Source organism: Sphaerodactylus townsendi, linkage group LG04 (assembly GCF_021028975.2).
Source record: "Sphaerodactylus townsendi isolate TG3544 linkage group LG04, MPM_Stown_v2.3, whole genome shotgun sequence".
NCBI classification, from domain to species: Eukaryota; Metazoa; Chordata; class Lepidosauria; order Squamata; family Sphaerodactylidae; genus Sphaerodactylus; species Sphaerodactylus townsendi.
In genome coordinates, this window is record NC_059428.1 from 140,129,961 (window position 1) to 140,157,274 (window position 27,314).

At 48.6% G+C, this 27,314-nt stretch overlaps 1 protein-coding gene across 2 annotated transcripts in view; it reads left to right on the forward strand.

Annotated features, from left to right (window-relative positions):
- The window catches only part of EMP2 (epithelial membrane protein 2), a 102,725-nt gene that overhangs the window by 73,439 nt on the left and 1,972 nt on the right, over positions 1-27,314 (forward strand). For both annotated transcript variants that reach the window (XM_048494444.1, XM_048494445.1), the window contains 2 exons: positions 18,283-18,373; positions 25,926-26,072. In XM_048494444.1, coding sequence (XP_048350401.1) covers positions 18,283-18,373; positions 25,926-26,072 — 238 coding nt within the window. The remainder of the gene's footprint in view (positions 1-18,282; positions 18,374-25,925; positions 26,073-27,314) is intronic.

A 27,314-nucleotide genomic window follows, 5' to 3' on the forward strand; every position in this document is an offset into this window, starting at 1 on the left:
CAAAAAGGCAAATGGTTGAAAAATCAGTGAAAGTTTATTACCAGAGCTCTTAACAGGTAAGCTTATCTGGGTCCAGGACGACCCTTGCAGGCAACTCATTCATTTTTATAATGATACGTCAACAAGCAGCATTGGATTAATGATTGGCTAATTAATATTTCACCTCCTCCTTCCTCCTGTTTAAGTCTTGTCTAAATTTGGATGCGTTCCGGTATATGTGGTTGACGATCAGTTTGTTGGCTGAAGCTACAGTTGAGATAGTTACATGTCATAGATAACCATGAAGCAAAGCTCCCTGGGGAGGGGGTCAGAAAGACAAGGGAGGCAGGTGGCTTTTCTGAGAATCGCAAGGACAGAACACCAAAGCATATTTCTCAGAGAAACCTTGGTGGTTTTGGCAAGTACTCCTTGGGTACAGGATACAGCTTATCTTGGTCTCTACGGGGCAATCAGTCTGCGGTCAGGGCCACATGCATCTTGGCACGTTTGCAAGGACGATGCTTCACAAAAAAAATGCTTTCAGAGTTTTTAACTCTGTAGGTTTTAGCTTCAGGCCTTTAAAATCACCTTTTTGGGGTTCACCTTACACTACCCCGAGCAGATCCACCCCTCTGCTGGGGCAACTGCCCCAAAGAGGACAAATCCATTCGTGTAGGCCCATGCCACCTACAGTGGCAAATTCCCTCCCCACTTTGAATGGGGCCGCTCGGTGTATCTAGGAAGCTTCAAGTGGATGCAACTGGAGAGGCTTCCAGAGATCCTCCATGCTAGCCTGGGGCTGGGACCCGCAGTGGTATTTGGAGGATCTTCCAGGGAGGAGTCATCTCTGAAAACACACTTTTGTCCAGATACTTTTTGTGTGCTTGTACTAGCCCCTCTCTTGTTCATCAAATGTATCAACAGCCATTTGTGCAAATGTGTCTTCCCCATAGTCAACCTCCATTTCCTTTGGGGCAAATTTTTGGTTGCACACATGTTTCCCCCCATCCCAAGCCCACTATGCCACAAATCAGAGAGGCCCTGTGGTTCCTCAAAGCAGGCAAAGTGTGACCTTTTCCCTGCCTCCTCAGGAAAGGCAAAGCAGACTAATGTGCGTTTTGGTTCCTGTGATGAAACGGGCTTGCTTATGGCTGGCAGGCCCTATTTCACACTCTGCACTCTCCCAGGGGTTACCAACTTTTCCCTGGAGAGGGCTATCTTTCTCTCAGGGTATGCTGCCATCACCTGATCCTTTGAGGACTGCCCACTGGGAAAGACCAGAGTGCGAAATAGGGCCTGCCAGCAGTGGCGTATCTGCCTAGGGACAAGGGGTACCCCTTGTCCCCGGGCGCCACTCTTCTGGTCACATGGGGGCGCAAAATCAGCCCCCCACGTGACCAGGAAGTCCTGCTATCTCCTTGTTTTCGGGTGCCTCGACTCCGTCCAAGGCACACAAAAACGATGAGGCAGCAGGACTTGCCTCCAAGCACCCTCAATCCCACCCTGGACACCCCCCTCCCTTCCTCCCCCCCTGCCAGCTGGGCTCCCAGCTGGCAGGGGGAGTCTGGGGGGGAGGTGGGCACCCTAGACCTTTCCCATGTCCATGGTGACATGGGCGGGGTCGAGGGCAGTGGGGGTGGAGCCTGGGGGCATCAGGGGCAGAGGGGGGGCCAGAGGCTGGGGGCGTCCTGGAGACAATTTGTCTCCGGGCGCCATTTACCCCTGGAACGCCTCTGCCTGCCAGTCATAAGCAAGCCTGTTTCGCCACAATTTGGTGGCAGGGGTGGGATAAGAACAGAGAACTGGTGGCTTAAAAACGGAGAGCTGGTATTTTGGAATTGAATGCACGCACACACAGAGAAAGCAACGGAAATTTGGGGGTTTTTTTCCAGGTCAACTGGAGTAGTAGCGGACAAGGAAAACATCCTGTCAGTTTTGCACAGATTTGAGGATGTTTGTAGGAAAGAACCGGGGAGGACAACCTTGACTCAGCATGGAATAGGTACAGGGACCCATGGGCCTACCAAGTGGCCCCCTTTCCAAGTAAATGGGTGGGCACTGGCAGATATCCAGAGTTGTTGGAGTTGTTGAGACTGGGAGGGATCCAGCCCTCACTCAGCTCCTGGGCAGCCCCTGTTGTCTTAGTGGCTAAACCAGGTGGCTCAAGTAGGTTTTATGGAAACTGTGACAGGAAACTCATCCTTTGGGAGAAGGATCTGCCTTCAGTGCTAAAGATGGGTTTGGTAATTGTACGGGTGCTGGACAAACTTCGACCATGCATGTGGGGGCAAGATTTTACCCGCTTGTCAGACCCCTCACCCCACCAATGGCTGCGGACCATGAAGAACTTGGACTCTAAGTTGCAGAGGTGGTCATGGATGACTCAGGAATAGACCTTGAAGGGTGGACACATGGCTGGACGCAACAATGTGGTTGCGGATTTCCTTTCGAGGAAGGACGTGGACTCATGAAGTGGACTTCTGTGTGTAACCTGATGTGCGTCCAACGGCAAATGACTATGATGGGATTCGCTGCAGAGCACGCTTCTGAAAAAGGGTGCTCCTCCGCTTGAATCTTAGGAGGGGGAGATGTAGAGAAATGGCTTCCCCCCTCCATTTTCTCCCCCCCCTCCCTTCTCCAACCAGGCACCAGAGATCTGGAGGACCTGACTGGAGGGCAGAAAATGCAGTGTGCCTAACAATACAAGGAGAGGGAGCCAAAAAGGGGTGGTGAGATAAAAACAGCCAGAAACCTGTGTGGGGGTCTTCTTTTGGTCTTGGCTTCTTTGTTCTGAGGAGAGAAGGGATCTTGCCTGGACTGAGAAGGCAGTGGCCATTTCCTGGGCCGTGTGCTCAGCCAAGTGATGTGAGGTCTTCGCAAATGGCAACTGTTTAAGCTCTGAGGACCTACCCTGCTTTCCACCATCGATTAGGCAGGGTATGTAATAGTGCTAGGGAGAGGGGATTCACGTTTTGTCTCCTTTTATTTGTTATTCCTTGCTTATCTGGTGCGGTGCCAAAAGGTTCTTGTGATTGTTCTACTGTTAATAAATACTTCCTTTTCAAACCTTACATTTGGTGGACAGTTCTCTGTGCCACGGACTTGGACACGCTATTTGATTAGGAAACTGAGGCAGAGGCCTTGCAACAGGTAGAGGAAGCTGGGAAATCCTGATCTGTCCCGGTGGGCAGTCCTCAAAGGATCGGGTGGTGGCAGCATACCCTGAGAGAAAGATAGCCCTCTCCAGGGAAAAGTTGGTAACCCCTGGGAGAGTGCAGAGTGCGAAATAGGGCCTGCCATCCATAAGCAAGCCCGTTTCTCCACGGTTCCTGTGGGCTCTCTGCTTCTCCCCACCTTTCCCTGACCATTGCAGGAGCAGTCCGGCCTACTCCTCACTTGGCACTACCCAGACATCAATGGGGTTTCTTTTCTTTGTTTTAATTTGAAACAGAAGGAAGGAAGGAAGGAAGGAAGGAAGGAAGGAAGGAAGGAAGGAAGGAAGGAAGGAAGGAAGGAAGGAAGGAAGGAAGGAAGGAAGGAAGGAAGGAAGGAAGGAAGGAAGGAAGGAAGGAAGGAAGGAGAAGAGTTAGATTTATATCCCCCCCTTTTGTCTGGACTCCCCTGTATTGACAATGAAACCGTCAAACCTATAAAAGTTCAAAGCTTTATTGCAAGTATCAGGAAAGAAACGAAAGCCTGTACTGAAGCTCAAGCTCTCAGAACAGAGGTAATATAGAATGCCCTTTTTTCCCCACACGTGTGAAACACTACATTGAAACTTTCTCTGAAACTGTTCTCCAGCTTGTCAAGGTTACAGTTAACTGATAAGACAGCTGTGGAAAAAGACAGAGCAGCAAAAGCATTGCATAGCTGAAGTCCACAGATCCCATGGCAGCCCAACCCCCATAACTGCCATCCTGACACATTTCTTTCCTGTAAGGAGACTCAAAGGGGCTTACAAACTCCTTTCCCTTCCCCCCCTCATAACAAACACCCTGTGAGGTAGGCGGGGCTGAGAGAGCTCTGAGTTCACAGGCTGATCTGAATTCCCTAGATAAGCCTCCACAGCTCAGGCAGCAGAGAATCAACCCCGGTTCTCCAGATTAGAGACGGACGGACGGAAGGACCCAGAAGCAGGGGGCTGGCAAATGGCAGCTGGGTTCAGAGCAACCAGCAGGGCATTTCCTGAGAAACACAGAGAAGCCCCACTGCAGACCCTTTGGAGGTTTTTTGCAGACTTCTTTGGAGGTGTTTAAACAAAGGCTGGATGGCCCTCTGTCAGGAGTGCTTTGATTGTGTGTTCCTGCATTGCAGGGGGTTGGACTTGATGGCCCTTGGGGGGTCTGTTCCAACTCTATGATTCTATTATTCTACCCAGCAGCCTCACCACAGTCAGTGCCCAGAGGGCCAGTGCCATTTTTATCTTCAGGATGCCTGAGAAGGAAACTGTGGAGAGATTCACCCCGGGCTTCTACAGCTTTCGCCCCATCAACAAACAGAGCCTGGATCACTCCACACAGCGGGTTCCTTTCCACCTCACAATAGGGACGCCAGCCTCCAAGCAGGACTGCGGGGGGCGGGGGGATCCCCTGAAATCACAGCTGATCTCCAGTCTACAGAGATCAGTTCTCCAGGAGAAAATGGGTGCCTTTGTTGGCCAAACAGTGAGCATTCCCTGGCGTGCTTGTCCTCCAAATAAAACCACCAGACAGGAGACCGTTTCAGCTGAAGAATTTCTACTAGCTAGCAAAAGGAGGCCAAACAATGCCAGAGGCTTAGATTCGTGATTGCCAGCTTTCTTCTGCATTTATACAATGTGGTAACCTTTCTAGCGCAGGTATAATAGATACAGGCACAGGTGTCCACCTGGGCGTTTCCGCAAAAGGGGCATTAGGAGCTGATAACATGTTTTGACAATACCGTGTTCTAGTCAAAACCACTAAATGGCCAATTTCTGGTCCTTTGGTTGATCCCCCGCTTGCTTGAGTTGTTTCTTGGCAGAGAGAAAGAGATTGCTCTTTGGAAATCTTCCTTATAGCAGAACTGAAAATGGCTGCAATTTTGCTAAGAGGGGCTAAGAAATTGCTAGAATTAGCTTCATTTCTATCACACTTTGGAGGGTGGACTCTATGGTCGATTCCGCACAGCAAATGGTTTAATGGTTGCAGCTGTTATAAAGGAATGTTTACCTGTGTGGAGATTGGAGCCCGTGGAAACACTCTGAGTTGCTTCTGAGTCTTCGCATGGAAACTCTTCTTTTAAAAAAAAATTTCCTGCAACACAGGAGTAGCTCTGCATGCCGGCAGAAATGAACCCCACAGCCATGCCGATCGTCCCACAATATTGACAACTCTGCCCCTTGAGTATCAGTCACAAGACCACGCAATTCAGTTGCAAAAAGGCAAATGGTTGAAAAATCAGTGAAAGTTTATTACCAGAGCTCTTAACAGTCAAGCTTAATTGGGTCCAGGACGCCTTTTGCAAGCGATACATTCATTTTTATAATGATACGTCAACAAGCAGCATTGAATTAATGATTGGTTAATTGATTTTTCACCTCCTCCTTCCTCCTGTCTATGTCTTGTCTAAATTTGGATGTGTTTCGGTATACGTGGTTGACGACCAGCTTGTTGGCTCCAGCTATAGTTTGAGATAGTTACATGTCACAGATAACCATGAAGCAAAGCTCCCTGGGGAGGGGGTCAGGAGGAAAAGGGAGGCAGGTGACTTTTCTGAGAATCACAAGGACATAACACCAAGGCGTATTTCTCAGAGAAACCTTGGTGGTTTTGGCAAGTTCTTCTTGGGTACAGGATATAGCTTATCTTGGTTTCTACAAGACAATCAGTTTGCGGTCAGGGCTACATGCATCTTGGCACGTTTGCAAGGACAATGCTTTCAGATAAATAAATGTTTTCAGAGTTTTTAACTCTGTAGGTTTTAGCTTCAGCAGCGAGGCCTTTAAAATCACCTTTTGGGGGTTCACCTTACAATATAGTCAGCTGCAGCTGCTTAGCTACACAGATGCAACACACAAAATAAAAGAAAAACAGGCCTCCCTGCAACGGCAGGCAGATTCATCCTGATCACGGACGGCACAGTGGAAGAGAAGGAAACTAAGCACCTGCTGCCTGGCTGTTGTGCGGGAGCAGCTCCAGCCTGGGGTTTTGCCAAAGGATCGCTGGTTTAGCAATTTTTGAAAATCTCGCATTGAGGGAACTAAAATGGGGCAGACCTGTTTTGGGGACGGGAATGGTTTGTATTACGTCCCACACCCGTTATACTTGCCCTGTGTTATACATTTCTGAGGTCTCCCTTCTCCTCAAACCCCACCCCCCTCAATCCCCCCAGATGGAGTTGGCACTCCTTCCCACCCGACAGTCAACCTGTCAGCTTCTCTGCCTTAACGTTTTCCATTCTGCCTCCCCCCCACACACACACCCCTTAGCCCCCACCTTGGAAAACTACAGTCTTTCTCCACAGTGGAGACCAAAGCACTCCACCTGTTTATCCACACAGCAACCCTGTGAAGTAGGTTAGGCTGAAAGCATGCAATTGGCCCAAAATCACCTGATGAGATTCCACAGGAAGATACGGCGGCTGTGGTTCTATGAAAAAGCCTGCAAGAAAAAGCCCACCCTCATGAATACCCACACGGAAAAAGTATAATTAAAATTAATAGAAATTATTTAAATATATATAAGTAAAAATAATCATATAAACAACAATAATATAAGCAAAAGACCCAGTGACATGACGAAGGACCACCCAACCCTAAAGCAACAATTACCTAACCCTAATAATGAAATTATTTACCACTGAAATTTTTTACCCTTAATGAGAGAGGAGATGTTACCGCCCAGGAAAATAAACAAAATATTTTCCTGAGTCAGGCTGTCTGACTACACTGGTTCCATGCCCAGATGCAGAGACTTGTGTGGCTCAGAAGCCTCCATAAGGCTCACAGAGAACACTTATGTATGATTGTGCCAATGCTATATGGTTTCCCTCCTGCTTATGCCTTTTCAAGATGTAATAAAAGCCCCTCTTTAGTTGAATTTATGATATGGCTGATGTTTAGGATTTTAGTTTGGCTAGGTTCTTCAGTTAGTTTAAGGTTTTGTTATTGTTAATTTAGGAGAGTCTTGCCTATAAGCATATGTATTTATCCCTTAAGGTTTCCCTAATGTTTAAGTTTAGAAATGTTATTTTTGAAATTTGTATCTGATAGCAAAAGCAGTAGCCTGTAAAGGCTGATATTAAGGGACAAGAAAGTTGGCTCTGGAATGCAGCTTAGACCAACACCCAGCCGACTCCGTAGCAGACACAAAGACCCTCTTTGGACTTGCAAATCAAATCTGTTGCCAGCACCCAGAGGTCCCCAGCTGTTGAAAGACGTGCAGGGACCACCATTGGACAGTTTGAACTTTTCTTTGTTGCAACGATGGGAGGCGGGAGCCTCAGGGTATTACTAAAGGAAACAATCATCTGATAAAGGAGATAGCTGGGTCCAGTAGCGAGTCCACCTGGATTTTTTGAATGGACCTTATCTGCTTTCCATTCAGCACCATTGCGAGATCCTGTGAGAAGACGTTTGACAGCGGGATTTTGTAATCCCATTCAGAAGTTGTAACTGTATCTTGCTTTTATATCATTTGTTTTCTTATTGGTGTTTGGTGAGGGACTTGCCCTCTCCCCTTTTCCTGCCCCTTTGAAGTTTGGGAATAAAAGTTCTTGCACTGGGTTGCAAGAGCGCGATTTCTCCTGCCCGAGCTGTGACCATCACCTGCAAATAAAATCCTTTTGCTTTGAAGAACGTCGGCTTCCTGCGCCTCATTAAGTTGCTGAACTGAAATCACTTATTGTTACTCGAGCAGCAGCGGTAACAGAGAGAGCAGAGACAAATGAACTCACTCAGAGCGTCCTCCCTACTCCAAACTGCTTCTTGTCCCCACAGCGAATGTCCTTTTGGTGACCAAATGAGGCATACAGATTTAGGCAGAACAGCAACAGATTATTAAAAAGTTCTAATAACAACAATAACTCAACCAACGTACAAGATGATGAGATCAGTAAAGGCCAAACGAAAACGACACCAAACAAAAACTGACAACAAATTGCAGCAATCACCAATGCACACATGAAGAAACAGAATCCTTTATTACGAATGAGCCAATCTGCTTAAGTGATCATTTATCCTCCACCTGCTGATATTGCTACACAGAAGTGGCTGTCATGTCGTTCAGTTGTGAGAATTTTACGAGCGTCTGCCACAACTCAGTTGTAAAAGCAGGGACGTAGGTATAGATTTTTTAGGGCGTGGGTGGGGGCAGAGCCACGCCCCCCACCCACCCCTGGGGGCATGGCCATGCCTCCCAAAGCCCCACCCCTAGCCTCAGTGCTTATAAAAGCAGCTCTCCGAAGCCAGGGGCGACAGACTCCCCTCTCCCTCGCCCCCACTGCCCCACCGGCTGGGCTCCCAGCCAGCAGTCCTTTCTGCCCTCCGCTCCGGGCAGAGGTGTATCTAGGGAAAATGGAGCCCGGTGCAAAATCTGAGTTTTGCACCCCTGCCCCCCCAATGGGCGCCACAACTTTTCAATTTAACTATTTGAGTCCAAGTTATCACAGCAGTGATGCAAAAACGTGGTTAAAAAGCATGGATTTCCATGATTTTTCCACTTGTGAACTCCTATGCAACTCCTTTCACACAACACGTGTCTGCCCGGTTCATAGGTGAGAATGAGTGGGGGGGTGACTTAGGGTGCTTTCCACCTGCCACCTGGAGGTTGGCAACCCAACTGGGTGAGGACACAAGGCTGGGTCAACGACGTCAGTCTGTGCTCCGAAGACTGATGGGGGAGACCTCCTAAAAGTCCCCCCCCCCGCCAGTTCCCCTCAGAAAAAAAATCCACTAAAACTACAGATTCGCACACCTGAGGAAACCCCGCCCCCCGCTGCACTCTCGTTCCTGATTGGGCAACGGGACACATCACGTGAGCTCCAGGCACCCCCCCCTTTCTGTCTCCGCCCACGTTTCAGGTTTTTCGCCTCCAATTGGCCAGCGAGCTCCCGCTTCGACCAATGAGAAACGGAGGCTCTCTTGGCTCCTCCGTCTGCTCGTCCGGCGCTGAAACAGCCGCTAATTTATATCCCTCGCGCGCGGGGGAGGGGGAGCCTTCCTTGGACCCCGCAGTGGAGGAGGAGGGGGGCCCTTCTCGCCAGTGAGGTGAGTGGGGTGGGGCGGCGGCCGTCGCTTCCGGAGCGGGAAGCCCGGGGCGCTGTGCATTGTGGGTCCTCGTGGGGGCGTGGTCAGACACCCAAACAGGTCTTGAAGTCGCTGGCGGGGAAGACGCGGCCGGGAGCTGCGCGGTGGGCTGGGGGCCACGTGTGGCTGCAGCGGGTGTGGCAGTGGTTGCGGGTGAGGACGTCCCTGCGTGGCTGTGGCTTTGGTAGCAAAGCAAGCGGGTAGCAACCCAGGAGGCCCTGTGCGGAGAAGGGGGGCGCCTTTCGGCAATGGGGAGCAAGCAGGTATTTAAAGTGTGTTGTGTGCGTGTGTGCATGCACACGCGTTCACTGCTCTATACGGGCATAGAAATGCTTGGTATGTCATTTTTATATAGTGTGTGATTTTCAATATTTTTATTATATATTCAGCCACCGTGTATTTGGGTAGAGGGGTGTGTGTGTATATTCACACACATTCAACATAAACGTTATATTCAAACATTAAATATAAACATGACATGTCATTTTTATATAGTGCATGTGATTCCTAATATTTTTATTATATATATCTACTTCAGACACTGATCAGCCGCCATATATTTGTGTAGAGAGGTGTGAGTGCGTGTAGATGTGTATGTATATATATGTGTGTGCATATAGATGTATATATATCCTCACACTCATTCAATATAAACATTTTATGCACTTTTATATACATAACAGCAGCCGAGTCTTTGGCGGGGGAGGTGCAGTGGGCCCTGGCAAAAGGCTGAGGGAGTGGGCATCTCTTCCCGCAATGGGCTCTCCTGGCGGCTTCTTGCCCCCTCCTGCCATCACAAGACAGAAGTGACTAGCGGGGTGATACAGGGTTCTGTCCTGGGCCCAGTGCTATCCAATATTTTTATCAGCAACTTGAATGATGGAAGAGAGGGGGGGAGAGTTTGGGGTGTGGTGGGTCAGAAGATGCAGATTGGGAAAAGGTCAGGTGGGAGAGAGTTTGAAGGTGAGTACTGAGGTAAGAGAGGGTGGAAAGGTGAGACTTGGGGTGGGGTAAGGGGGGGAATAAGGATGGTTGGGGGAGGAGGCAGCAGGAGTTGTTCTGGCCCACAGAGCAGCGGGTGCTCAGGCATCACTTCTCTGGTGGCTGAGGTGGGGAGGAGGCAGGGGACCCTCAGAAGGGCCGAAGAGCAGAGTACAGCCCAGGGCCAACAGGAGAGTCCTGGGAGCAGCAGGGGGCAAGGCGCCACTGCTCCAAGGGGCCGGGCTGTTGGGGAAAGTGGGAGGCTTTCTGCCAGGCCAGGGAGCAGCAGGCAGTGAGTGTTCCTTGGAAGTCTCCCATCCAAACACTTAGCACTACGGAGGCTGAAAGAGTGTAATTGGCCTAAGGTCATCCAGCAATTTTTCATAGGAGTCAAACCTATCCGGCACGTTCACCACTACGCCACACTGACGTATTCTATATATACAGAAACACAGAGAGAGAGCGCTTATTATTTATTTGAAACATTTCTTGGCTGCCTTTCTTCCATTATGGAACTGAAAGTGACTTCTAATAACGCTAAAACAAACATAAAATATAATACGTTGGAATCATAAAATTTAAAGGCGCAACTCAGGCTTGCTAGTAGATTAAGCAAAGGCAGTGCTCAGTGAAACCCTGTGCTTGCCTTGAAGACCCTAGGACAGTGGTGGCGAACCTATGGCACGGGTGCCAGAAATGGCACTCAGAACCCTCTCTGTGGGCATGCACAAACAGTCACCCCCCACACACATCTAGGCTGGCCTGGGCCACTGAGCTCGATTATTAGAATTAAACCTTAGACCTACTTTTGGGGAAGCAGTGTAGGTAACCCTGTTAAGCCTCACCGATTTTCATGCGAAGAACTAAAGCGCGATCCTTTACCTGGGAGTAAGCTCGGTTGCTGGCAATGGGGCTTGCTTTGAGTAAACCCTCCTAGGGTCGTGATTCACCCATTGGAAGAGTTACACAGTTGCTTCAAAGCAAAGCCACCGACTACCACCAAGCTTACTCCCGACTAACGCACATCTCGGAGCCAACCGTTTTTTCTAAACTAAAACCTCGGTATTCAGGTTAAATTGCCGTGTTGGCACTTTGCGATAAATAAGTGGGTTTTGGGTTGCAATTTGGGCACTCGGTCTCAAAAAGGTTCGCCATCACTGCCCTAGGAGGTCACCAGAACACAGCTGCAACTAAATAGAAACAACATGAAATAGGGTATACAAACACAAACATACTTTAGTCCAAAATAAAGAAACTGTACATATTAACTATAGCCTTTATTGGGAATACTAAAAGTCCGGAACAGTGATTGAGGATTCTGGAGATCACAAGCAAAGCTTGGGTTTAAGTTCCCTTGTGTTTCTCTCCCCCCCCCCCCCCCCGCCGCCAAGGTGTGAATCCCGTTCCCACAAGATCAAAGTGAAAGTTCAAAGGGCAGAAAGCATTTCACACAGATAAGGAAATGAGCTACACCAGCCCTCCCCCCTCCCAACTGGCTGGAAAGGGAGAGGAGCATCCCTTACCGAGCATTTTTCCCCCCCCCCCCCCCCCCACTCAGACTTCGGAACATTCTGAGAATGTATTAGGATGGACGTAACTATTTAGTTTATCTAATATATACTACTGATAATAAAAATACATGTATATTTAGCATGTATCGCGTGCGTGGGACACACCTGCTATTTAGGATTTGTAATTAGACCTTTGATTAAAGAAGGTGGCATATATTAGGAAGTTCATCTAGCACAAGCAATAGAGCAAGGTGACTTTTTAAAAATGCATCACATCTCTTGGACATTCCCAGCAAAGACTGTACTATCTGAGACTTTTAAGGAAACAACAACTGAATGGAAAACTCTTGGTGTCCTTTTACCGCTGTGCTATAGAGAGTGTCTTAACCTACTGCATCTGCATATGGTTCCCCAGTTGCACAGTGGCAGAGAGGAAGGTGCTCCAAAGGGTGATCACTACTGCACAGAGGATTATCAGCTGCCCTCTCCCCTCCTTGGAAGAACTCTATAATTCCCGAAGCCTGAAGAAAGCCCAAAATATTCTGAGAGACCCGTGTCATCCAGCACACTTTCTTTTTGAACTGTTACCATCCGGCAGACGATACAGGTCTATCAAAACTAGGACAAAGAGGCTTAGAGACAGCTTCTACTCTAGAGCTGTGGCTATGCTAAACTCTGCGGCTTCGTGTTGATGTGTTTGGGGCTGTGTAGGGATGGGTGGAGGAAGGGGAAAGTGAGGATAGGGTATGAGTCTGAAATTGTGTGCATCGAGGAATGCTGCTGTAAATTTCGTTGTGCATGCACAATGACAATAAAATGCTTATGCTTATACTTATTTACTTTGCACTTTCTCCCCAAAGGAACTTCTTTCTTCTCTCATCCTTGCCACTTAAGGAGTTTTCCGTGTTGTGTGGCCGTGGTCCAGTGGTTTTTGCTTCTAATGTTTTGCCCACGTCTGCGGCTGGCACATTCAGAGGCATGTCACAGTAAGATGTGTTTTTCTTTGTGGCACAGTGTGGAGTGATTCTGTGGTGGGACATGTTTTGTCCACTTCCGGGGGCAGTGGGAGTTAGGCACCTTTGCGTTTGTCTGGGCAGAGTTCATTCACTGTTTGCATTTGCTGTTTTATTTGCAATCACATTCACAAATGCAGTTGCATTAGCATGTGTCTGGTTGGAGTTCATTTTTGCAACTGTATTAACATATCTCTGGGTGGAGTTTATTTGCAGCTGCATTTACTGTTGTATTTGCAATCACATTTGCTGCTGCATTTGCAATTACATTAGCACCGTGGTGGCGAACCTTTGGCACTCCAGATGTTATGGACTACAATTCCCATCAACCCCTGCCAGCGTGGCCAATTGATGGGAATTGTAGTCCATAACATCTGGAGTTGGGGGGGGGGGGGGGGGAATTGTCCCCTTGTGCCTATCTCTCCAAGACATTTTCCTGTCCCGAATTGAACTGGACGGTTGAGGACAAAGAGACAGCAGCCATTAAAGAAGCCCTCAGTACTTGGTGCCATTGGTTGGAGGGGGCCGCCTGACCTTTCCAGGTTTGGTCAGATCATAAAAACTTATCAGCCCTCTCCACCCCCAGTAAAATGTCAACGAAGCAGCTGTGGTGGGCTGACTTCTTTTCCCGTTTCCAGTTTACTGTACATTTTTTCCCGGGAAAGACCAATCGGTTGGCAGATGTGCTTTCCCGCCTTCTTCATGGGGTGGAAACATCCTTACACGCCATTCCACTTACTGTGCTTTTTCCATTGCAATTGGGTCTGGCGGTTACCCGGGCTCAAGCCCGCGCCCAACTCAATCTGCCCCCCGCTACTCCTCTTCTTTCCACCACGCCCCCTGTTGTCTCTGATATTGTCTCGCCCCTTCTGCAAGACTTCCTCCCGGCGGGGAAAAGGCCCGTTCCTGAAAGTGAAGGGCGGCCGTCCTTGTCGTTGTGGGACAGTGCATGGCGGAAGGGGGATTGTTGGTATGTGCTGCTGCACCTCCACAAAACAGTACTCCTTGCTGGCCATAATGCCAAGCAGGCAGGACACTTTGGGTTTTTGAAAACACTGCATCTGTTACAATGCCAGTTCTGGTGGCGGTCCATGCGGAAAGACATTGAGAATTATGTCAAAGGGTGTCCTGTTTGTGCTGAGGCTAAATCCATCCCAGGAAAGACCCACGGATTATTGCAGCCCATCCCTCCGGCCGAACGTCCGTGACAGATTATTTACATGGATTTTATCACGGATCTCCCAGAGAGCCAGGGTAACACTGTGCTATGGGTGGTAGGAGATCTTTTTTCTAAACAAGCTCACTTTATAATTCCTCCTGCTTGCACTTATTCCCTCCGCAAGTAGACTCCTAAGCTATGGCGGTAGACTCCGTTTTATTCCAAAGCGATATTTATAGGGATTGCGGTAACTCTGCTCCTACTTAAGATGCCAATTTCCCTCGACAGGGGTCCTCAGTTTGGCTCGAAGGTTTGGAAAATGTTCCTGGCGCTCTTGTGGGGTCGAATCTGCCGTATCTTCGCCTTCTATCACGCAATCTGGACGCAAGCCAATCTGAACGTATGTAACCAGACATTGGAGCAGCTCCGCGCTTCGTTACTAATTCTAACTATCACCAAGATAATTGGGTGGACCTGCTGCTATTTGCTAAATATGCCTATAACAATGCAGTGCATAGTAGTACCCAGAAAACTCCCTTTGAGATCGTTTCCGGTTGCTCCGCACCTCCTTTTCCTTTGTTAGGCTCGGACCCGTTGCAGCCCTCTGAACTTGACCATTGGATCCAAACTATCCTCAATGGATGGGACTCGATTGGGCTTGCTCTGCGCAATGCCCAAGAGACTCAGAAAATGCAAGCAGATAAACATCGGACACCATTTCCTTTGCATGTAAATGACTGGGTGTATCTTTCCACAAAGCATCTCAGAGATGTTCACAAATACTCTAAGCTTGGAAAAAAGTTTATTGGTCCTTTTCAAATTGAACAAGTGATCAATGATGTGACTGCTAAGCTAGACTTGCCTAAATCCCTCAGCAACATTCATCCTGTTTTTCATTCCAGCTTGCTCAAACGGGCTCCAGATTTTAATGCCCGGCCCGGCCCGGCCCAGCCCGGCCCCCTGAAACGTCCTCCTCCGGTTCTGATTGATGGACACAAACATTATGAAATCAACTCTATCCTGGATTCCCGTATACATCATAATCACTTACAATATCTTGTTTCGTGGGTGGGATTTCCTACGGGCCATGATCAGTGGGTCTATGCTACGGATGTACACACCCCCATTTTAGTTACTGCTTTCCCTAAGGCTTTTCCTGACAAACCAAGGGGAGGAGCTTCTTAGGAGGGGTGGAATGTCAGGATGCTGTTAGTGTGTGCACTGTCCTTGAGTCTCTCCCACCTGTCAGCCCTGGCTGCCTGCCTAGGTTGGGGAATTTCAGTTCCACGTTATCACAGCTTGCCTTTGTGAAACTATGCTTTGTTTAAGTTGTTTGATTTCTTGTGGCGGGAAGGAGGTTTGCTACTGTGTTAAAACTATTATCACAGTTCTGAGTCTCTGAGAACTCACATTGCCTGTATTCGACTATGACTGCCAGTATAATAAAGAACTGAGAACAGTTACTTTTGCCTGCCTGGACTTTACTAGTTCGTTACAGATCTGAGTTTGCAAATGCCTTAGCATACCAGGTGCTCTGGAGCAGCAGCAGCAGAAGGCCATTGCTTTCACATCCTGCATGTGAGTTCCCAAAGGCACCTGGTGGGCCACTGCAAGTAGCAGAGTGCTGGACTAGATGGACTCTGGTCTGATCCAGCAGGCTCCTTCTTACGTTCTTATGAGGGAATGGGCAGGCACAGTGCTCTGTCATCAAGGACAGGGAGAAACTTAAGTGGGAAGATTGCAGGAGGAAGCCCCGGGTTCTTTGGGAGGAGAGAGAGGTGTTTCACGACGTGGATTTTTTTTTCCAAATAGCCTACATTTGCAGCCTCACCTTTCCAGTGAGTGGCAGAATTCTGGCATCACCCAGGACTGCCCATGCACCACTTGAAAAATGCCCATGAGTAGGTGGAACCAGGGTTGGGTCACCCCCCCACCCCTGCCAAAAATGGTATCTGATACAGTTTTACTAGTTTCCAAGACAGAGCTGGAAAGTTTGCCTGGGCCAAGTAACAGCTGGTGAACCAGGCTGGGGGCTTCAATGATTATTGAACTCCCCGGCTCAAATTATTTGGTTCATTGATTGATGGTCATAGAACAATAATAAACACTGAATAAAACAACCCAAGTTCCAGAATCATAAAATGGAAGGCATTCCAGAGAAACAATAAAAACAATAATTTGCTGTAAAAATATTCAGCGGTAAAATGAAAGTCAAAGGTAAACGTTAAAGCTAAAACTATTTAAATCCAAAACCATTGTTTAATAGAGAACAAGATCTAGTTTTAAAATGCACTATGACCAAGCTAGCCACGAGTTTTAATTACATAGGCACAGAAATTTGCCACCTGCCTTGAAATATTTGGATTTTCATCAGCTAACAGTTTGCCAAGCTGGAAATTTGCCAAGGACGGGGAGAACAATCCTTCCCCATAACTCTGAATAAAAAGGGCAATGGAAGAAAACATGACCCACAGCCTCAACCTTTCCTGTAGCACAAGAAGAAGAAGAGTTTGGATTTATATCTCCCCTTTCTCTCCTGTAGGAGACTCAAAGGGGCTTACAATCTCCTTGCCCTTCCCCCCTCACAACAAACACCCTGTGAGGTGGGTGGGGCTGAGAGAGCTTTGAAAAGCTGTGACTAGCCCAAGGTCACCCACCTGGAATGTGTGGGAGTGCACAGGCTAATCTGAGTTCCCCAGATGAGCCTCCACAGGTCAGGTGGCAGAGCGGGGAATCAAACCCGATTCCTCCAGATTAGAATGCACCTGCTCTTAACCACTACGCCACTGCTGCTCCTCCTGAATAAAGGGTCTGAGTGTATCTGCCTTCCAGATCCTGACTTGGGTAAAGGTTGTCCTCAGGGAATGGGCGTCTGGATACTTAAGCTATGGAGCTGGAGTCATAAAACACCTTTATAAAGCCGGGAAACTATGAGGAAAAGCTAAAAAATCTGGGACATTTCAGTTTAGAAAAGAGACAGCGAAGAAGGGACATGACAGAGGTTTGTAAAATTATGTACAGGGAGAAGAGAGTCGACAATGAGAACTCTTTCACCCACTCCCCAAAGTACTAGAACTTGAGGGCATCTGATGAAGCTTACTGGGAAAGAGATCCAGGACAGACAAAAGCAAATGCTTCTTTACAGAGGGAGTGGTTCAAATGTGGAATGCAGTACCCGTGGCTGATGTGATGGCCCTGGGCGTAGATTGCTTTAAAGGGGGTACTGGAAAGATTCATGAATGAGAGGTCCATGGTGACTGAAGGGAACTTCCACATTTAGAGGCAGTCAACCTCAAGTTCAGGGGAAAGTCTTGGCCTCTATGCCTGCTGTTGGACCTTCAGAGGAACTGGTCGGCTGGATGCTGGACTAGATGGACCTTCACTGGTCTGATCCAGCAGGGCTCTTCTGGTCTTAAATGCTGAACAATCCAATTTTTATCTTGCTTTTTAGCATTTGTCCAAACTGGCCTACGTGTTTTCACTTACCGTGTTTCCCCGAAAATAAGACAGTGTCTTATATTAATTTTTGCTCCCAAAGATGCGCTATGTCTTATTTTCAGGGGGTGTCTTATTTTTCTGTGTTCTGTTCGTCGGACATGCTTCCAAACAAAAACTTTGCTACGTCTTACTTTTGGGGGATGCCTTCTATTTCGCACTTCAGCAAAACCTCTACTACGTCTTATTTTCCGGGGATGTCTTATATTCAGGGAAACAGGGTAGTAGCCACCAGACATTTGTACAGTTCTGGGCACCACGATTCAAGAAGGATATTGAGAAGCTGGAACGGGTCCAGAGGAGGGCAACCAAAATGGTCAAAGGTCCAATCCGTGCCCTACCAGGAGAGACTTAGGGAACTGGGTATGTTTAGTTTGGTGAAGAGAAGGTTAAGAGGTGACATGATAGATATTTGAAGGAATATCATGTTGGTGAGGGAGAAAGCTTGTTTTCTGTTCTCCAGAGACTAGGACCAGGATCAATGGGTTCAACTTGAAGGAAAAGAGATTCCACCTAAACATCAGGGAAAAAATCCTGACCGTCAGGGCTGTTCAACAGTGGAATGCATGACCTCAGAGTGTGGTGGAGTCTCCTTCTTTAAAGATTTTTAAACAGAGGCTGGATGGCCATCTGTCAGCAGTGCTTTGATTGTGTGTTCCTGCATTGCAAGGGGTTGGACTTGATGGCCCTTGGGGTCTCTTCCAACTCTGATTCTATGTTTCTATGACATCAATGTTATTTGCAACAAATCTAGACACTGATGTGCATCGAAGAAGCATCTTCAGCTATGACCAGAAGATCTTCTTTACTATAATGATGCATTATCCCACCCTTTCCAACTCTATACTTCTATGATTTCCCCCTTTTTTTCTTCTGCAGGCCTGGTGGGTCGGGAGTGGTTTCTACATGGACCTTTGGCTCCACTGTGTCAATCGAACCAACTGCACGGTTATCGACGAACGGTTCCCAGGTGAGAAGAAAAAGAGTTTGGATTTATACCCACCCTGACACAAGCTCCTTTCCCTTCCCCCTCCCCACAACAGACACCTTGTGAGGCAGGTGGGGCTGAGAGAGTTTTGAGAGAACTGTGACTAGCTCAAGGTCATCCAGCAGGAATGTAGGAGTGCAGAAGCAATTCCAGTTCACCATATTAGAGTCTGCCGCTTGTGTGGAGGAGTGGGGAATCAAACCCAGTTCTCCAAGGTTGGAATCCACCTGCTCTCAACCACTACGCCAAACTGGCATCAACAACAGCGTTCCATTGGCCGTATGGTAGAATGGGGCTGGTCCAAAGTGTAATATTGCTCTTGAAAGATACCTCCTGGCTGACCCAGCTGGCAGTGATGCCTAGGTTGGAGGCCCTCAACATGATGCCCAGGGGCATCATGGTCCCACCGACACTTTTCCTGGTGCTTGTCCAATGAGTGGGACCAAGTGGGGCTTTTGCTCAGCAAGGGTTCTGATTGGTCATTGGAGGTTGGATGGGCTGTGTACATTTTTAAAATGTTGCTGCCACCACAGCACAAGATCTCTTCCTGTAAGGCTGAACACACTCAGACAAAGCTAGCTTTAGAAAAGGAACTTTATTGATTTATGTCGCCCTACCTACAGGGTGCTGGAACTGAGGATTCTTGTCCTCAGTTCCAGTATTTATTTAATTTCGGAACTCAACAACAACCAATCAGCTTTCTTCCCCTGCCCAGCCTCTAGCCTCTCATTGGCCATGAAGCTCCGGTGGGATGTAGCTTCTCAGTTTGCTTTCCCGCTCTTTTTGGGAAAAGGCGGGAGCCGGTGCATGCTGGGAGTTGCAGTCCTGACATCTCCCTGTGTGACTGAAGGTGAACTGCAGCGTCGATGGGTTTGCCTCTTACGGCAGCCATTTTGTGACCATGCCCACCAAGCTGTGTCTGAAATCCAAAGAAGTAGAGTTTTAATTTATACCCCGCTTTCTTCAGCTGCAAGGAATCTCAAAGTGGCTCACAAACACGTATTTCCTTCCTCCCCTTGCAACAGACACTTTGTGAGGTAGGTGGGGCTGAGAGAGTTCGGAGAGAACTGTGACTGGCCCAAGGTCACCCAGCAGGCTTCATGTGGAGGAGCGGGAAAACAAACCCAGTTCTCCAGATTAAAGTCCACCTGTCAGGACTCCCCTGCGTTGACAATGAACCAGTCAAACTTCAAAAGTTCCAGATTTTATTGCAAGTGACAGGAAAGCAACAGAAGGCTGTTCTGAGGCTCAAGCTCCCAGACCAGTACTATTATATATTGTACTTTTCATCCCCCCCCCCCCACATGTGAAACCCTCAGCAGAACAGTTCGCTGCAACATCTCCAGACAGCCAAGGTTACTTGATAAGCCAGCTGTGGAAGAAGAAAGAGTAGCGAAAGCATGGCACAGCTGACAGCCACAGTTCCCCAGGCAGCCCAACCCCACAGCTGCCATCCTGACACCACCACCCAGAACCACTACACCAGGCTGCCAGAAGCTCACAATGTTTGGGGACTCATCTATCTATATAAAAAGCTAACAGTGTTTTTGTTGATGACAGTATACCTCAGTAACTGCTGGGCCAATTCCTCTGAAAATTCCCAGCCACTATAATCAGCCAGGCGAGAGTGTTTTTAGATGTTCACATACCTGAAATTTCACACCTGGCCCAGGTAAAACGCCTTTTTCCTGGCGCTCCATGGTGAAGGACATGCAGCTGCCTGTGTGTAACTGTCACCCTTAGAATGTTCGTGCTGCTTAGAATGTTCACTCAGACGGCCAGATATGAGCAGTGGAAACAGTACATAAGCAGTAACTCGAGTGGAAGTGAAACACATACACACACATACACATACACACGAGGGAGAGGGAAGGGAGGGAGAGGGAGGGAGGGAAGAGAGTGAGGGGCGACATGCAAATGATGGGAGGGAGGGGCCAGGCACCCTAGATTCCCTGAATACTGCGGTTACAGTTAAGAAAACCAGGTGACGACACTCAGTGAGTAAGCTCCGGTACAGCAACTGTAGACATACTTTGAATGGCTGCGCTATGCTCTTCAGAGGGTTTCCCCTCAGAAGCTTACACCCAATTGCCACCCAACCAAACTTACTTCCCAGGTAAAGGATCGTGGACCAGGCCAGTGCCTAGATGTGTGGGAGGAAAGTGTGCATTTCCATTCCCCACCCCTGCCCCATGAATGCGGCTGTATTAACACATCAAATGACATCGCGACAGTATCAGGGCTGGCGTGGTTTGCATGACACACAACGTAGCTCATGCCTCCCAGCGTGTTTTAAGCTAGGTAATTCGCCTGGGAGTGAAAGGGACAGGACCAGCCCACCTGGACATGGCCCACCCACCCTAGCAGAGGAAGGGGAATGTTAGGGAGGGATGGGGCGGGGTGCCATGCAAGGGAACGGAGATGGAGGGGAGCTTGAGGGGCCCTTGCCTCCCCTCCCTTGCAAGCATTGTGCAATGACACATGTTCGAACCGTTCGCTTCCCCATTCTTTCTTTTCCACTTCACTCAGACTGAGTTACAGCAACGCTGCGGCCAGGGCCCGGCTTAGTCTATATATATATATATATATATAATCTTCAGTGCGGTTTCTTTCTGCTGGACAGGTAATCTCCTTAAAAACTACTGGACCGGGATTGTTTTGAACAAATTTTCAATAACAACGTCGCGATTTGCGGGCGGCCAGGTTTCCATACTGTTTCCCATTGACACTCCTGTTGTGTACTATGTCACCAACTGTGCCAGTTATTGTGTACATGCTACACCTGCATTTGACAGCTTGGAACCACAGTGTCTCTGTTCCGCAACAGCGCCATCTGCTGGTCAAGGCCAAAAAGCAACACCCCTTCTGGTACAAGGGGAACCAACCATGCCTTCCTTGAAAACCACTCGGCTCTTGTATGGAGTGAAAGGGATGCATGGCGGGCTATCTGTACATGGCCAGCTCCACCTCTAACGGAAGAAGGGGAAGGGCGAGGGAGTGTCCAGGAGGTTTGCATGGGACCAAATGCTCTGGAAATTTGAAATTAACAACGTAGTTTCTCATGCCTCCCAGCGTGTTTTACGCTAGAAAATTTGCCTGCAAGGGAAGGGAGTAAAAGGGACAGGACCAGCCCACCTGGACATGGCCCACCCACCCTAGCAGAGGAAGGGGAACGTTAGGGAGGGACCTGCAGGGTTGCCATGCAAGGGAACGGGAGAGAGGAGGGGAGCTGAGGGGCCCCTTTGCCTCTCCCCTCCCTTGCAATCATTGTGCAATGACACATGTTCGAACCGTTCACTTCCCCTTTTCTTCCTTTTCCACTTCACCAGACTCAGCAACAGCAACGTGTGGCCGGGCCCGCTAGTTCCCTATATCAGGGGTCTTCAAACTATGGTCCTCCAGATGTTCATGGACTACAATTCCCATCAGCCCCTGCCAGCATATCCAAGTGACAGGGCTGATGGGAATTGTAGTTCATGAACATCTGGGGGGGCATAGTTTGAAGACCCCTGCCCTATATGACGCCAGATCCTCTGATAGCTGGGGGTCAAGTGTCTGCAATTCACTGGTGCCTGAAGCCACTGCCCAGCGAACCAGTCACAGTCCGAGACCCGATCTCTACTTTCTGTAGGTCTCCCCCACTTTGCATTTCCTCATTAAGATACCTCTGAAAAAGTTGTGGCCCTTTCCCACCTGCTTCCTCCACACTCCAGGGGGCAAAGAACACTGACTAGATGACACCACGTTATGCATTCCCCAACTGTGTTGCAGAGCAGCTTTGGGGCGAGGGTCCACCCATCTCCTCGTAACATGTCATATGGACTTTAGAGCTTGGATATTAGCATGGTAACCAGAAAGTGGGATTAAGGACCCCTGAGAAAACCTGGTGTTGAGGGGCAGCCGATGCCAAAACAGCCAATCAGATTTTCAGTGGCCAGTCACAAGCCTTCCTGGGCAGAATTCTCACCTGGCCCCGTTCACCTTCCAGACACTGGGCAGCTGCCAGGAAAGGGGGGGGGAGCGGTAAGAGGTCAGAGGATTATTTATGACCATCTGTTTTGATAACTTTTAATGTATGGCATTATTTATTGTTTTAAGGCTGTACTGGTAATTTTTGGATTGTATATGTTTTATGATTGGATTATAAATTTTGTGGTGACCCACGGGTGCCGTGTTGGGGACCCCGGTCCCCCTTCCCGGGTACTCAGATACAAGCAGAATCGAAGGCAGAGCCCTTGCCCAATCGCGTTGCACGAGTTCTGAATGTTGTATGAGAAAGGGTACAGTAGCAGCTCCTCAGGCTGAGAAACTTATTTGTCGAGGAAGCAGGTTCTGGGGCGTTGGTGAGAAGCCGACTCCTCCTATTGTCGCTCTGCGTTGGAAGCAGGATGCAGGCGGGTCTTGAGAAGGGAAACTGAATGGGAAAACTTTCTTATTTTTTTTTTCCACATCCCATTCCTTGTGTAGGAAAATAAATCGGAGGTAGCATAAAGCAACAGCACAGGGCCCGTGGCTTTGCACTGCCCATTTTATCCTGTATTGCCAGTCCTGAAAAGAGATTCAGGTGGTTAGCCGCGTTGGTCTGAAGCAGCGGGAAAACGTTTGAGTCGAGGGGCACTTTGAAAGCCAACAGTGTTTTATTCTTGGTATAAACCATTTTTGTGCACAAAATGAGAAGAGAGTTTAGGTTCTGTCTCACTTTTCTGACCTTTAAGGAGTCTCAAAGCGGTTTACAGTTGTCTTCCCTTCCCCTCGTGCAACAGACACCTGGTGAAGTAGGTGGGGCTGAGAGAGTTCAGAGAGAACTGGGACTAGCCCAAGGTCATCCAGCTGGCACCTTGTGGGGAATCGAACCCAGGTCTCCAGATTAGAGTCTGCTGTTTATGTGGTGGAGCAGTGAATCACACCTGGATCCCCAGATTAAAGTTCAGCACTCATTGGAGGAGTGGAAAATCGAACCCAGTTCTTCAGAAGGGGTTTGAGCCCCTTCTCAGTACTGTCTTGACCTGAGCCAAATCCAAATCCAAAAGCTTTATTAGGCATAAAACCAGTGTGTGTCAAGAATTCCAAATACAATAAGAAGATCATTATTGCACAACTTGCAGAACACACGAGTAAAAATATAGCAACAGCTTCAGAGATTTCAACAGTAGAGTTATTTAGAAGCTTAGCCATTTTTATCTTATCAGAAAGGAGCATAAATCCTGTTGGTAATACAGTTCTCAAATCAGTTCTGATGTTGTTGTATTTTGAACAGTGGAGCAGAATATGAGAAAGTGTATCAGTTGTATCAGGACAAAATCGACAGCAACGTTCATTTTGTGGAATATTAGAGAAGCGACCTTGAAGATGTACTGACGGAAAAGAGTTACACCTTGCTCTAGTCATGACCCATCTGCAATTGTAATTAACAAGTTGTTCCAGGTATATAGCAGGGCTAGATTTCTGAGGGATAACTTGACCTGAGCATGTGTGCCTGGCCCATGGTCACCCAGTGGCCACTCATGTGGAGGAGTGGGGAATTAAACCTGCATCCCCAGATTAGAGTCTGCCGCTCATGTGCAGCAGTGGGGAAACAAATTCAGTTCACCAGATAAAAATCTGCTTCTCTTAACGACTATGTCACACTGGCTCAACTTTGTTGGTCTTAAAGGTGCCGTGGGACTCAAACTTTCCCCATCTTCAGTGGCATATTTAGGGGGGGGCAGAGAGAACAGACAACCCAGGCACCATTTTCCTGGGCCATGAACATTCGCGCGCGGGGGGGGGGGGGGCATTTCAGCCCTCCCCCCCATGCCTAGTCTCCAACCGCAGCTGGCAAGACACTGGGGACTGAGATTCAATGCCGTTCGGAGGGACAGAGGAAAGGTTTGTTGATTTATTTTTTTTTGTGGGGTGGAGTTAAAAGGAGTTGGAAGGGGGGGAGGCGTAGCAGGGAGGGGAGTGGGCGAGTTTGGCTGGGTGTGGATGGGCATTTTAAAATACACCTAGCTTTCCTCCATCGATCCCTGTGGTGCCGCAACTCAGCCCCCAGGGTTTATAAAGGTATGCCACTGCTCAGATCGTGAATGTGGGAGAAACAGGCTCGGATCCCTACTATGCCCATTATGAGATAGAAAAAGTGCAGAGAAGGGCAATGAGGATGATTGAGGGACTGGAGCACCTTCCCTATGAGGAGAGGCTGCAGCGTTTGGGACTCTTTAGTTTGGAGAGGAGACTCTGGGGGGGGATATGATTGAAGCCCATAAAGTTATGCATGGGGTAGAAAATGTCGACAGACAGAAATTTTTCTCTCTCATGATACTAGAACCAGGGGGCATACATTGAAAATGCTGGGGGGAAGAATTAGGACTCATAAAAGGAAACACTTCTTCACGCAACGTGTGATTGGAATATGCTGCCACAGGAGGTGGTGACGGCCACTAACCTGGATAGCTTTAAAAAGGGCTTAGACAGATTGATGGAGAAGTCAATCTGTGGCTACCAATCTGGCAGAGGCGTAGCTGGGCCAAACTGCGCCCAGCACGCAGAGTGTTTTACTCCTGCCCTCTTCCTCGCTGGTGCCCCCTCGGCCATAGTTAATATCACATTACCACTTTCAACCCCTTCCGATTTACCTACGCTTGCTCCTTTTGCATAACTTTTTGAGGCTGAAAAATCAAGCAGCCTATTTACAGTTCACAGTGAGAAAGCTGCCTGACGAACTATACTTCCCAAGAGACCTTTGTGAGCCCCAAGGTCTCCTGGGAACTGTAGTTCCTCAGGCAGTTTTCCCCCTGAACTGTAACTAGGCTGCTTTTTCAGCCTCAAAAAGTACTACAAAAAGAAAAGGAACGTAGGTGAGGGAGGGAAGGGGGTTGGAGTGTGTATGTGTGCTGTGGGGGGAGGGGGGGCGCCGCAGGGGGTGGCGGGGGGAAAGGGGAGGGGCCAGGGGCGATTTTGCGCCCGGTGCCCGACGCACCCCCTGTTCCCTTGGCCCTCTGCCACTGCAATCTGGATCCTCCTTGATCTGAGATTGCAAATGCCTTAGCAGACCAGGTGCTTGGGAGAAGGCCGTTGCTTTCACATCCTGCAGGTGAGCTCCCAAAAGCACCTGGTGGGCCATTCTGAGTAGCAGAGTGCTGCACTAGATGGACTCTGGTCTGATCCAGCAGGCTCTTTTTTATGTTCTTGTGCCACTGACACTCACTGGGTGACCATGGGCCAGGCACACTTGCTCAGGTCCAGACAGTACTGAGAAGGCGCTCAAACCCCTTTCCCAGTTTTGTGTATCAACACAACTCCTGAAAGAGGCAAAGACAGGTGCCCATCTTTTTCTTGTTGCTGGGCACAGCAGCACCAGTTTCCAAAGAGTAGGCATGGTAGGGTTCAACCCCTATATTTAAACAAAAATGCACGTAGTGGGATCAGAGTTGGTGGGGCCCTCTTCTCTGTTTGCAAACCTATTCCATTTGCATGCCCCATTGCCAAGAAGAAAACAGACAATTCAGACATGGGAAAAGAACGCCATCAACAAATTCTTTCTTTTTTACAGAGTATGAAGCGATCCAGGCCATGCAAGCCACCATGATCCTGGCCACCATATTCTGCTGCGTGGCCTTCTTCACTTTCATCCTGCAGCTCTTCCGCCTCAAGCAAGGAGAGAGATTTGTCCCAACATCCATCATACAGCTGCTCTCGTGTAAGTGGTTTCCTCCTGCTCCTCCCCCCATAACGTGAAAAGCGGTCCAGGAAAAGGCCTTCTTGATGTTGACACCGAGATTCCAGATCTACCTCCCTGGGGTTGTTCACCTGCCCCTTTCATTCGCTGCCTTCTGCAAGCTGGCAAAGACTTTTCTCCTTTGACTGGCGTTGCCTCCCTTTCCTATGGGGGGTGGGGGGTGGAATGTGCTGCCAAGTTGGAGCTGACTTATGGCGACCCCAAAGCTTCAAGGGAAGAGAGGAACAGTGGCATTTGGCCATTGTGGCATGACCCTGGAGTTCCTCGGGGATCTCCCATCCAAGTACGATCCAGGGCTGACCCTGTTTAGCTTCTGAGATCTGATGAGATTGGGAAAGCTTGGATCCCTCCCCTCCCCCCGGTTTAAATCGGCAGCATTTCAGTCTTCAGATGTACTGTTGATCTGCTTCTTTACTAGTTTTTAGGAGGTATTTTTATTAGGCTGTTTTAAGTGTTGTGAATTGTTGTGAATAAATAAATATCGATTGTTGTTGAATAAATAAATATCGGGGCCCAACTATCCTGGAGCCAAAGCAGGATGACTCCGATCATGAAGAGCGGGGAATCGAGCCCATGACAGGCCAAGAAGAAATAAGCCCTGCGGCCTTCTTTCCTTTAAAGCAGGGGTCTTCAAACTATGGCCCTCCAGATGTTCATGGACTACAATTCCCATCAGCCCCTGCCAGCATGACCAAGTGGCAGGGCTCATGGGAATTGTAGTCTATGAACATCTGGAGGGCCATAGTTTGAAGACCCCTGCTTTAAAGCAATGGGTCAGGCAGAGCACAAATCAGGAACTTATCCAAAGGGGCACTTTTCTTGAACCATTTATCCTTTTGAATATGACTCCCGCCCAACAACCTCCCTATCAAGCTGAAGGGAATTCCCATAATATTGCACAGTGTACTTTAAGAAAGCCCATGACAACAGCGGAGACACTTCCGACACAGACAACTAAACAATGCCCTTCTCACCGTAAATGTTCGCATTGCTCATGGGTTGCTTCTATGCTGGACTCCCCCTTTTGGCAGCCAGCAAAGCCCCCCCACCCCCTTCACTGATACGCTTCCCTTCCTCCAAAGACATTGGCCTGGATGTGCTGTAGATTTCCTAAGAGGAAAGATCTCCATGGAGCGGGACTTTGCTTCCCCTGCTGCCGTCTGGGACGCTCGCCTAAAATGCTGCTCCTGGCAGAAAGGAAGG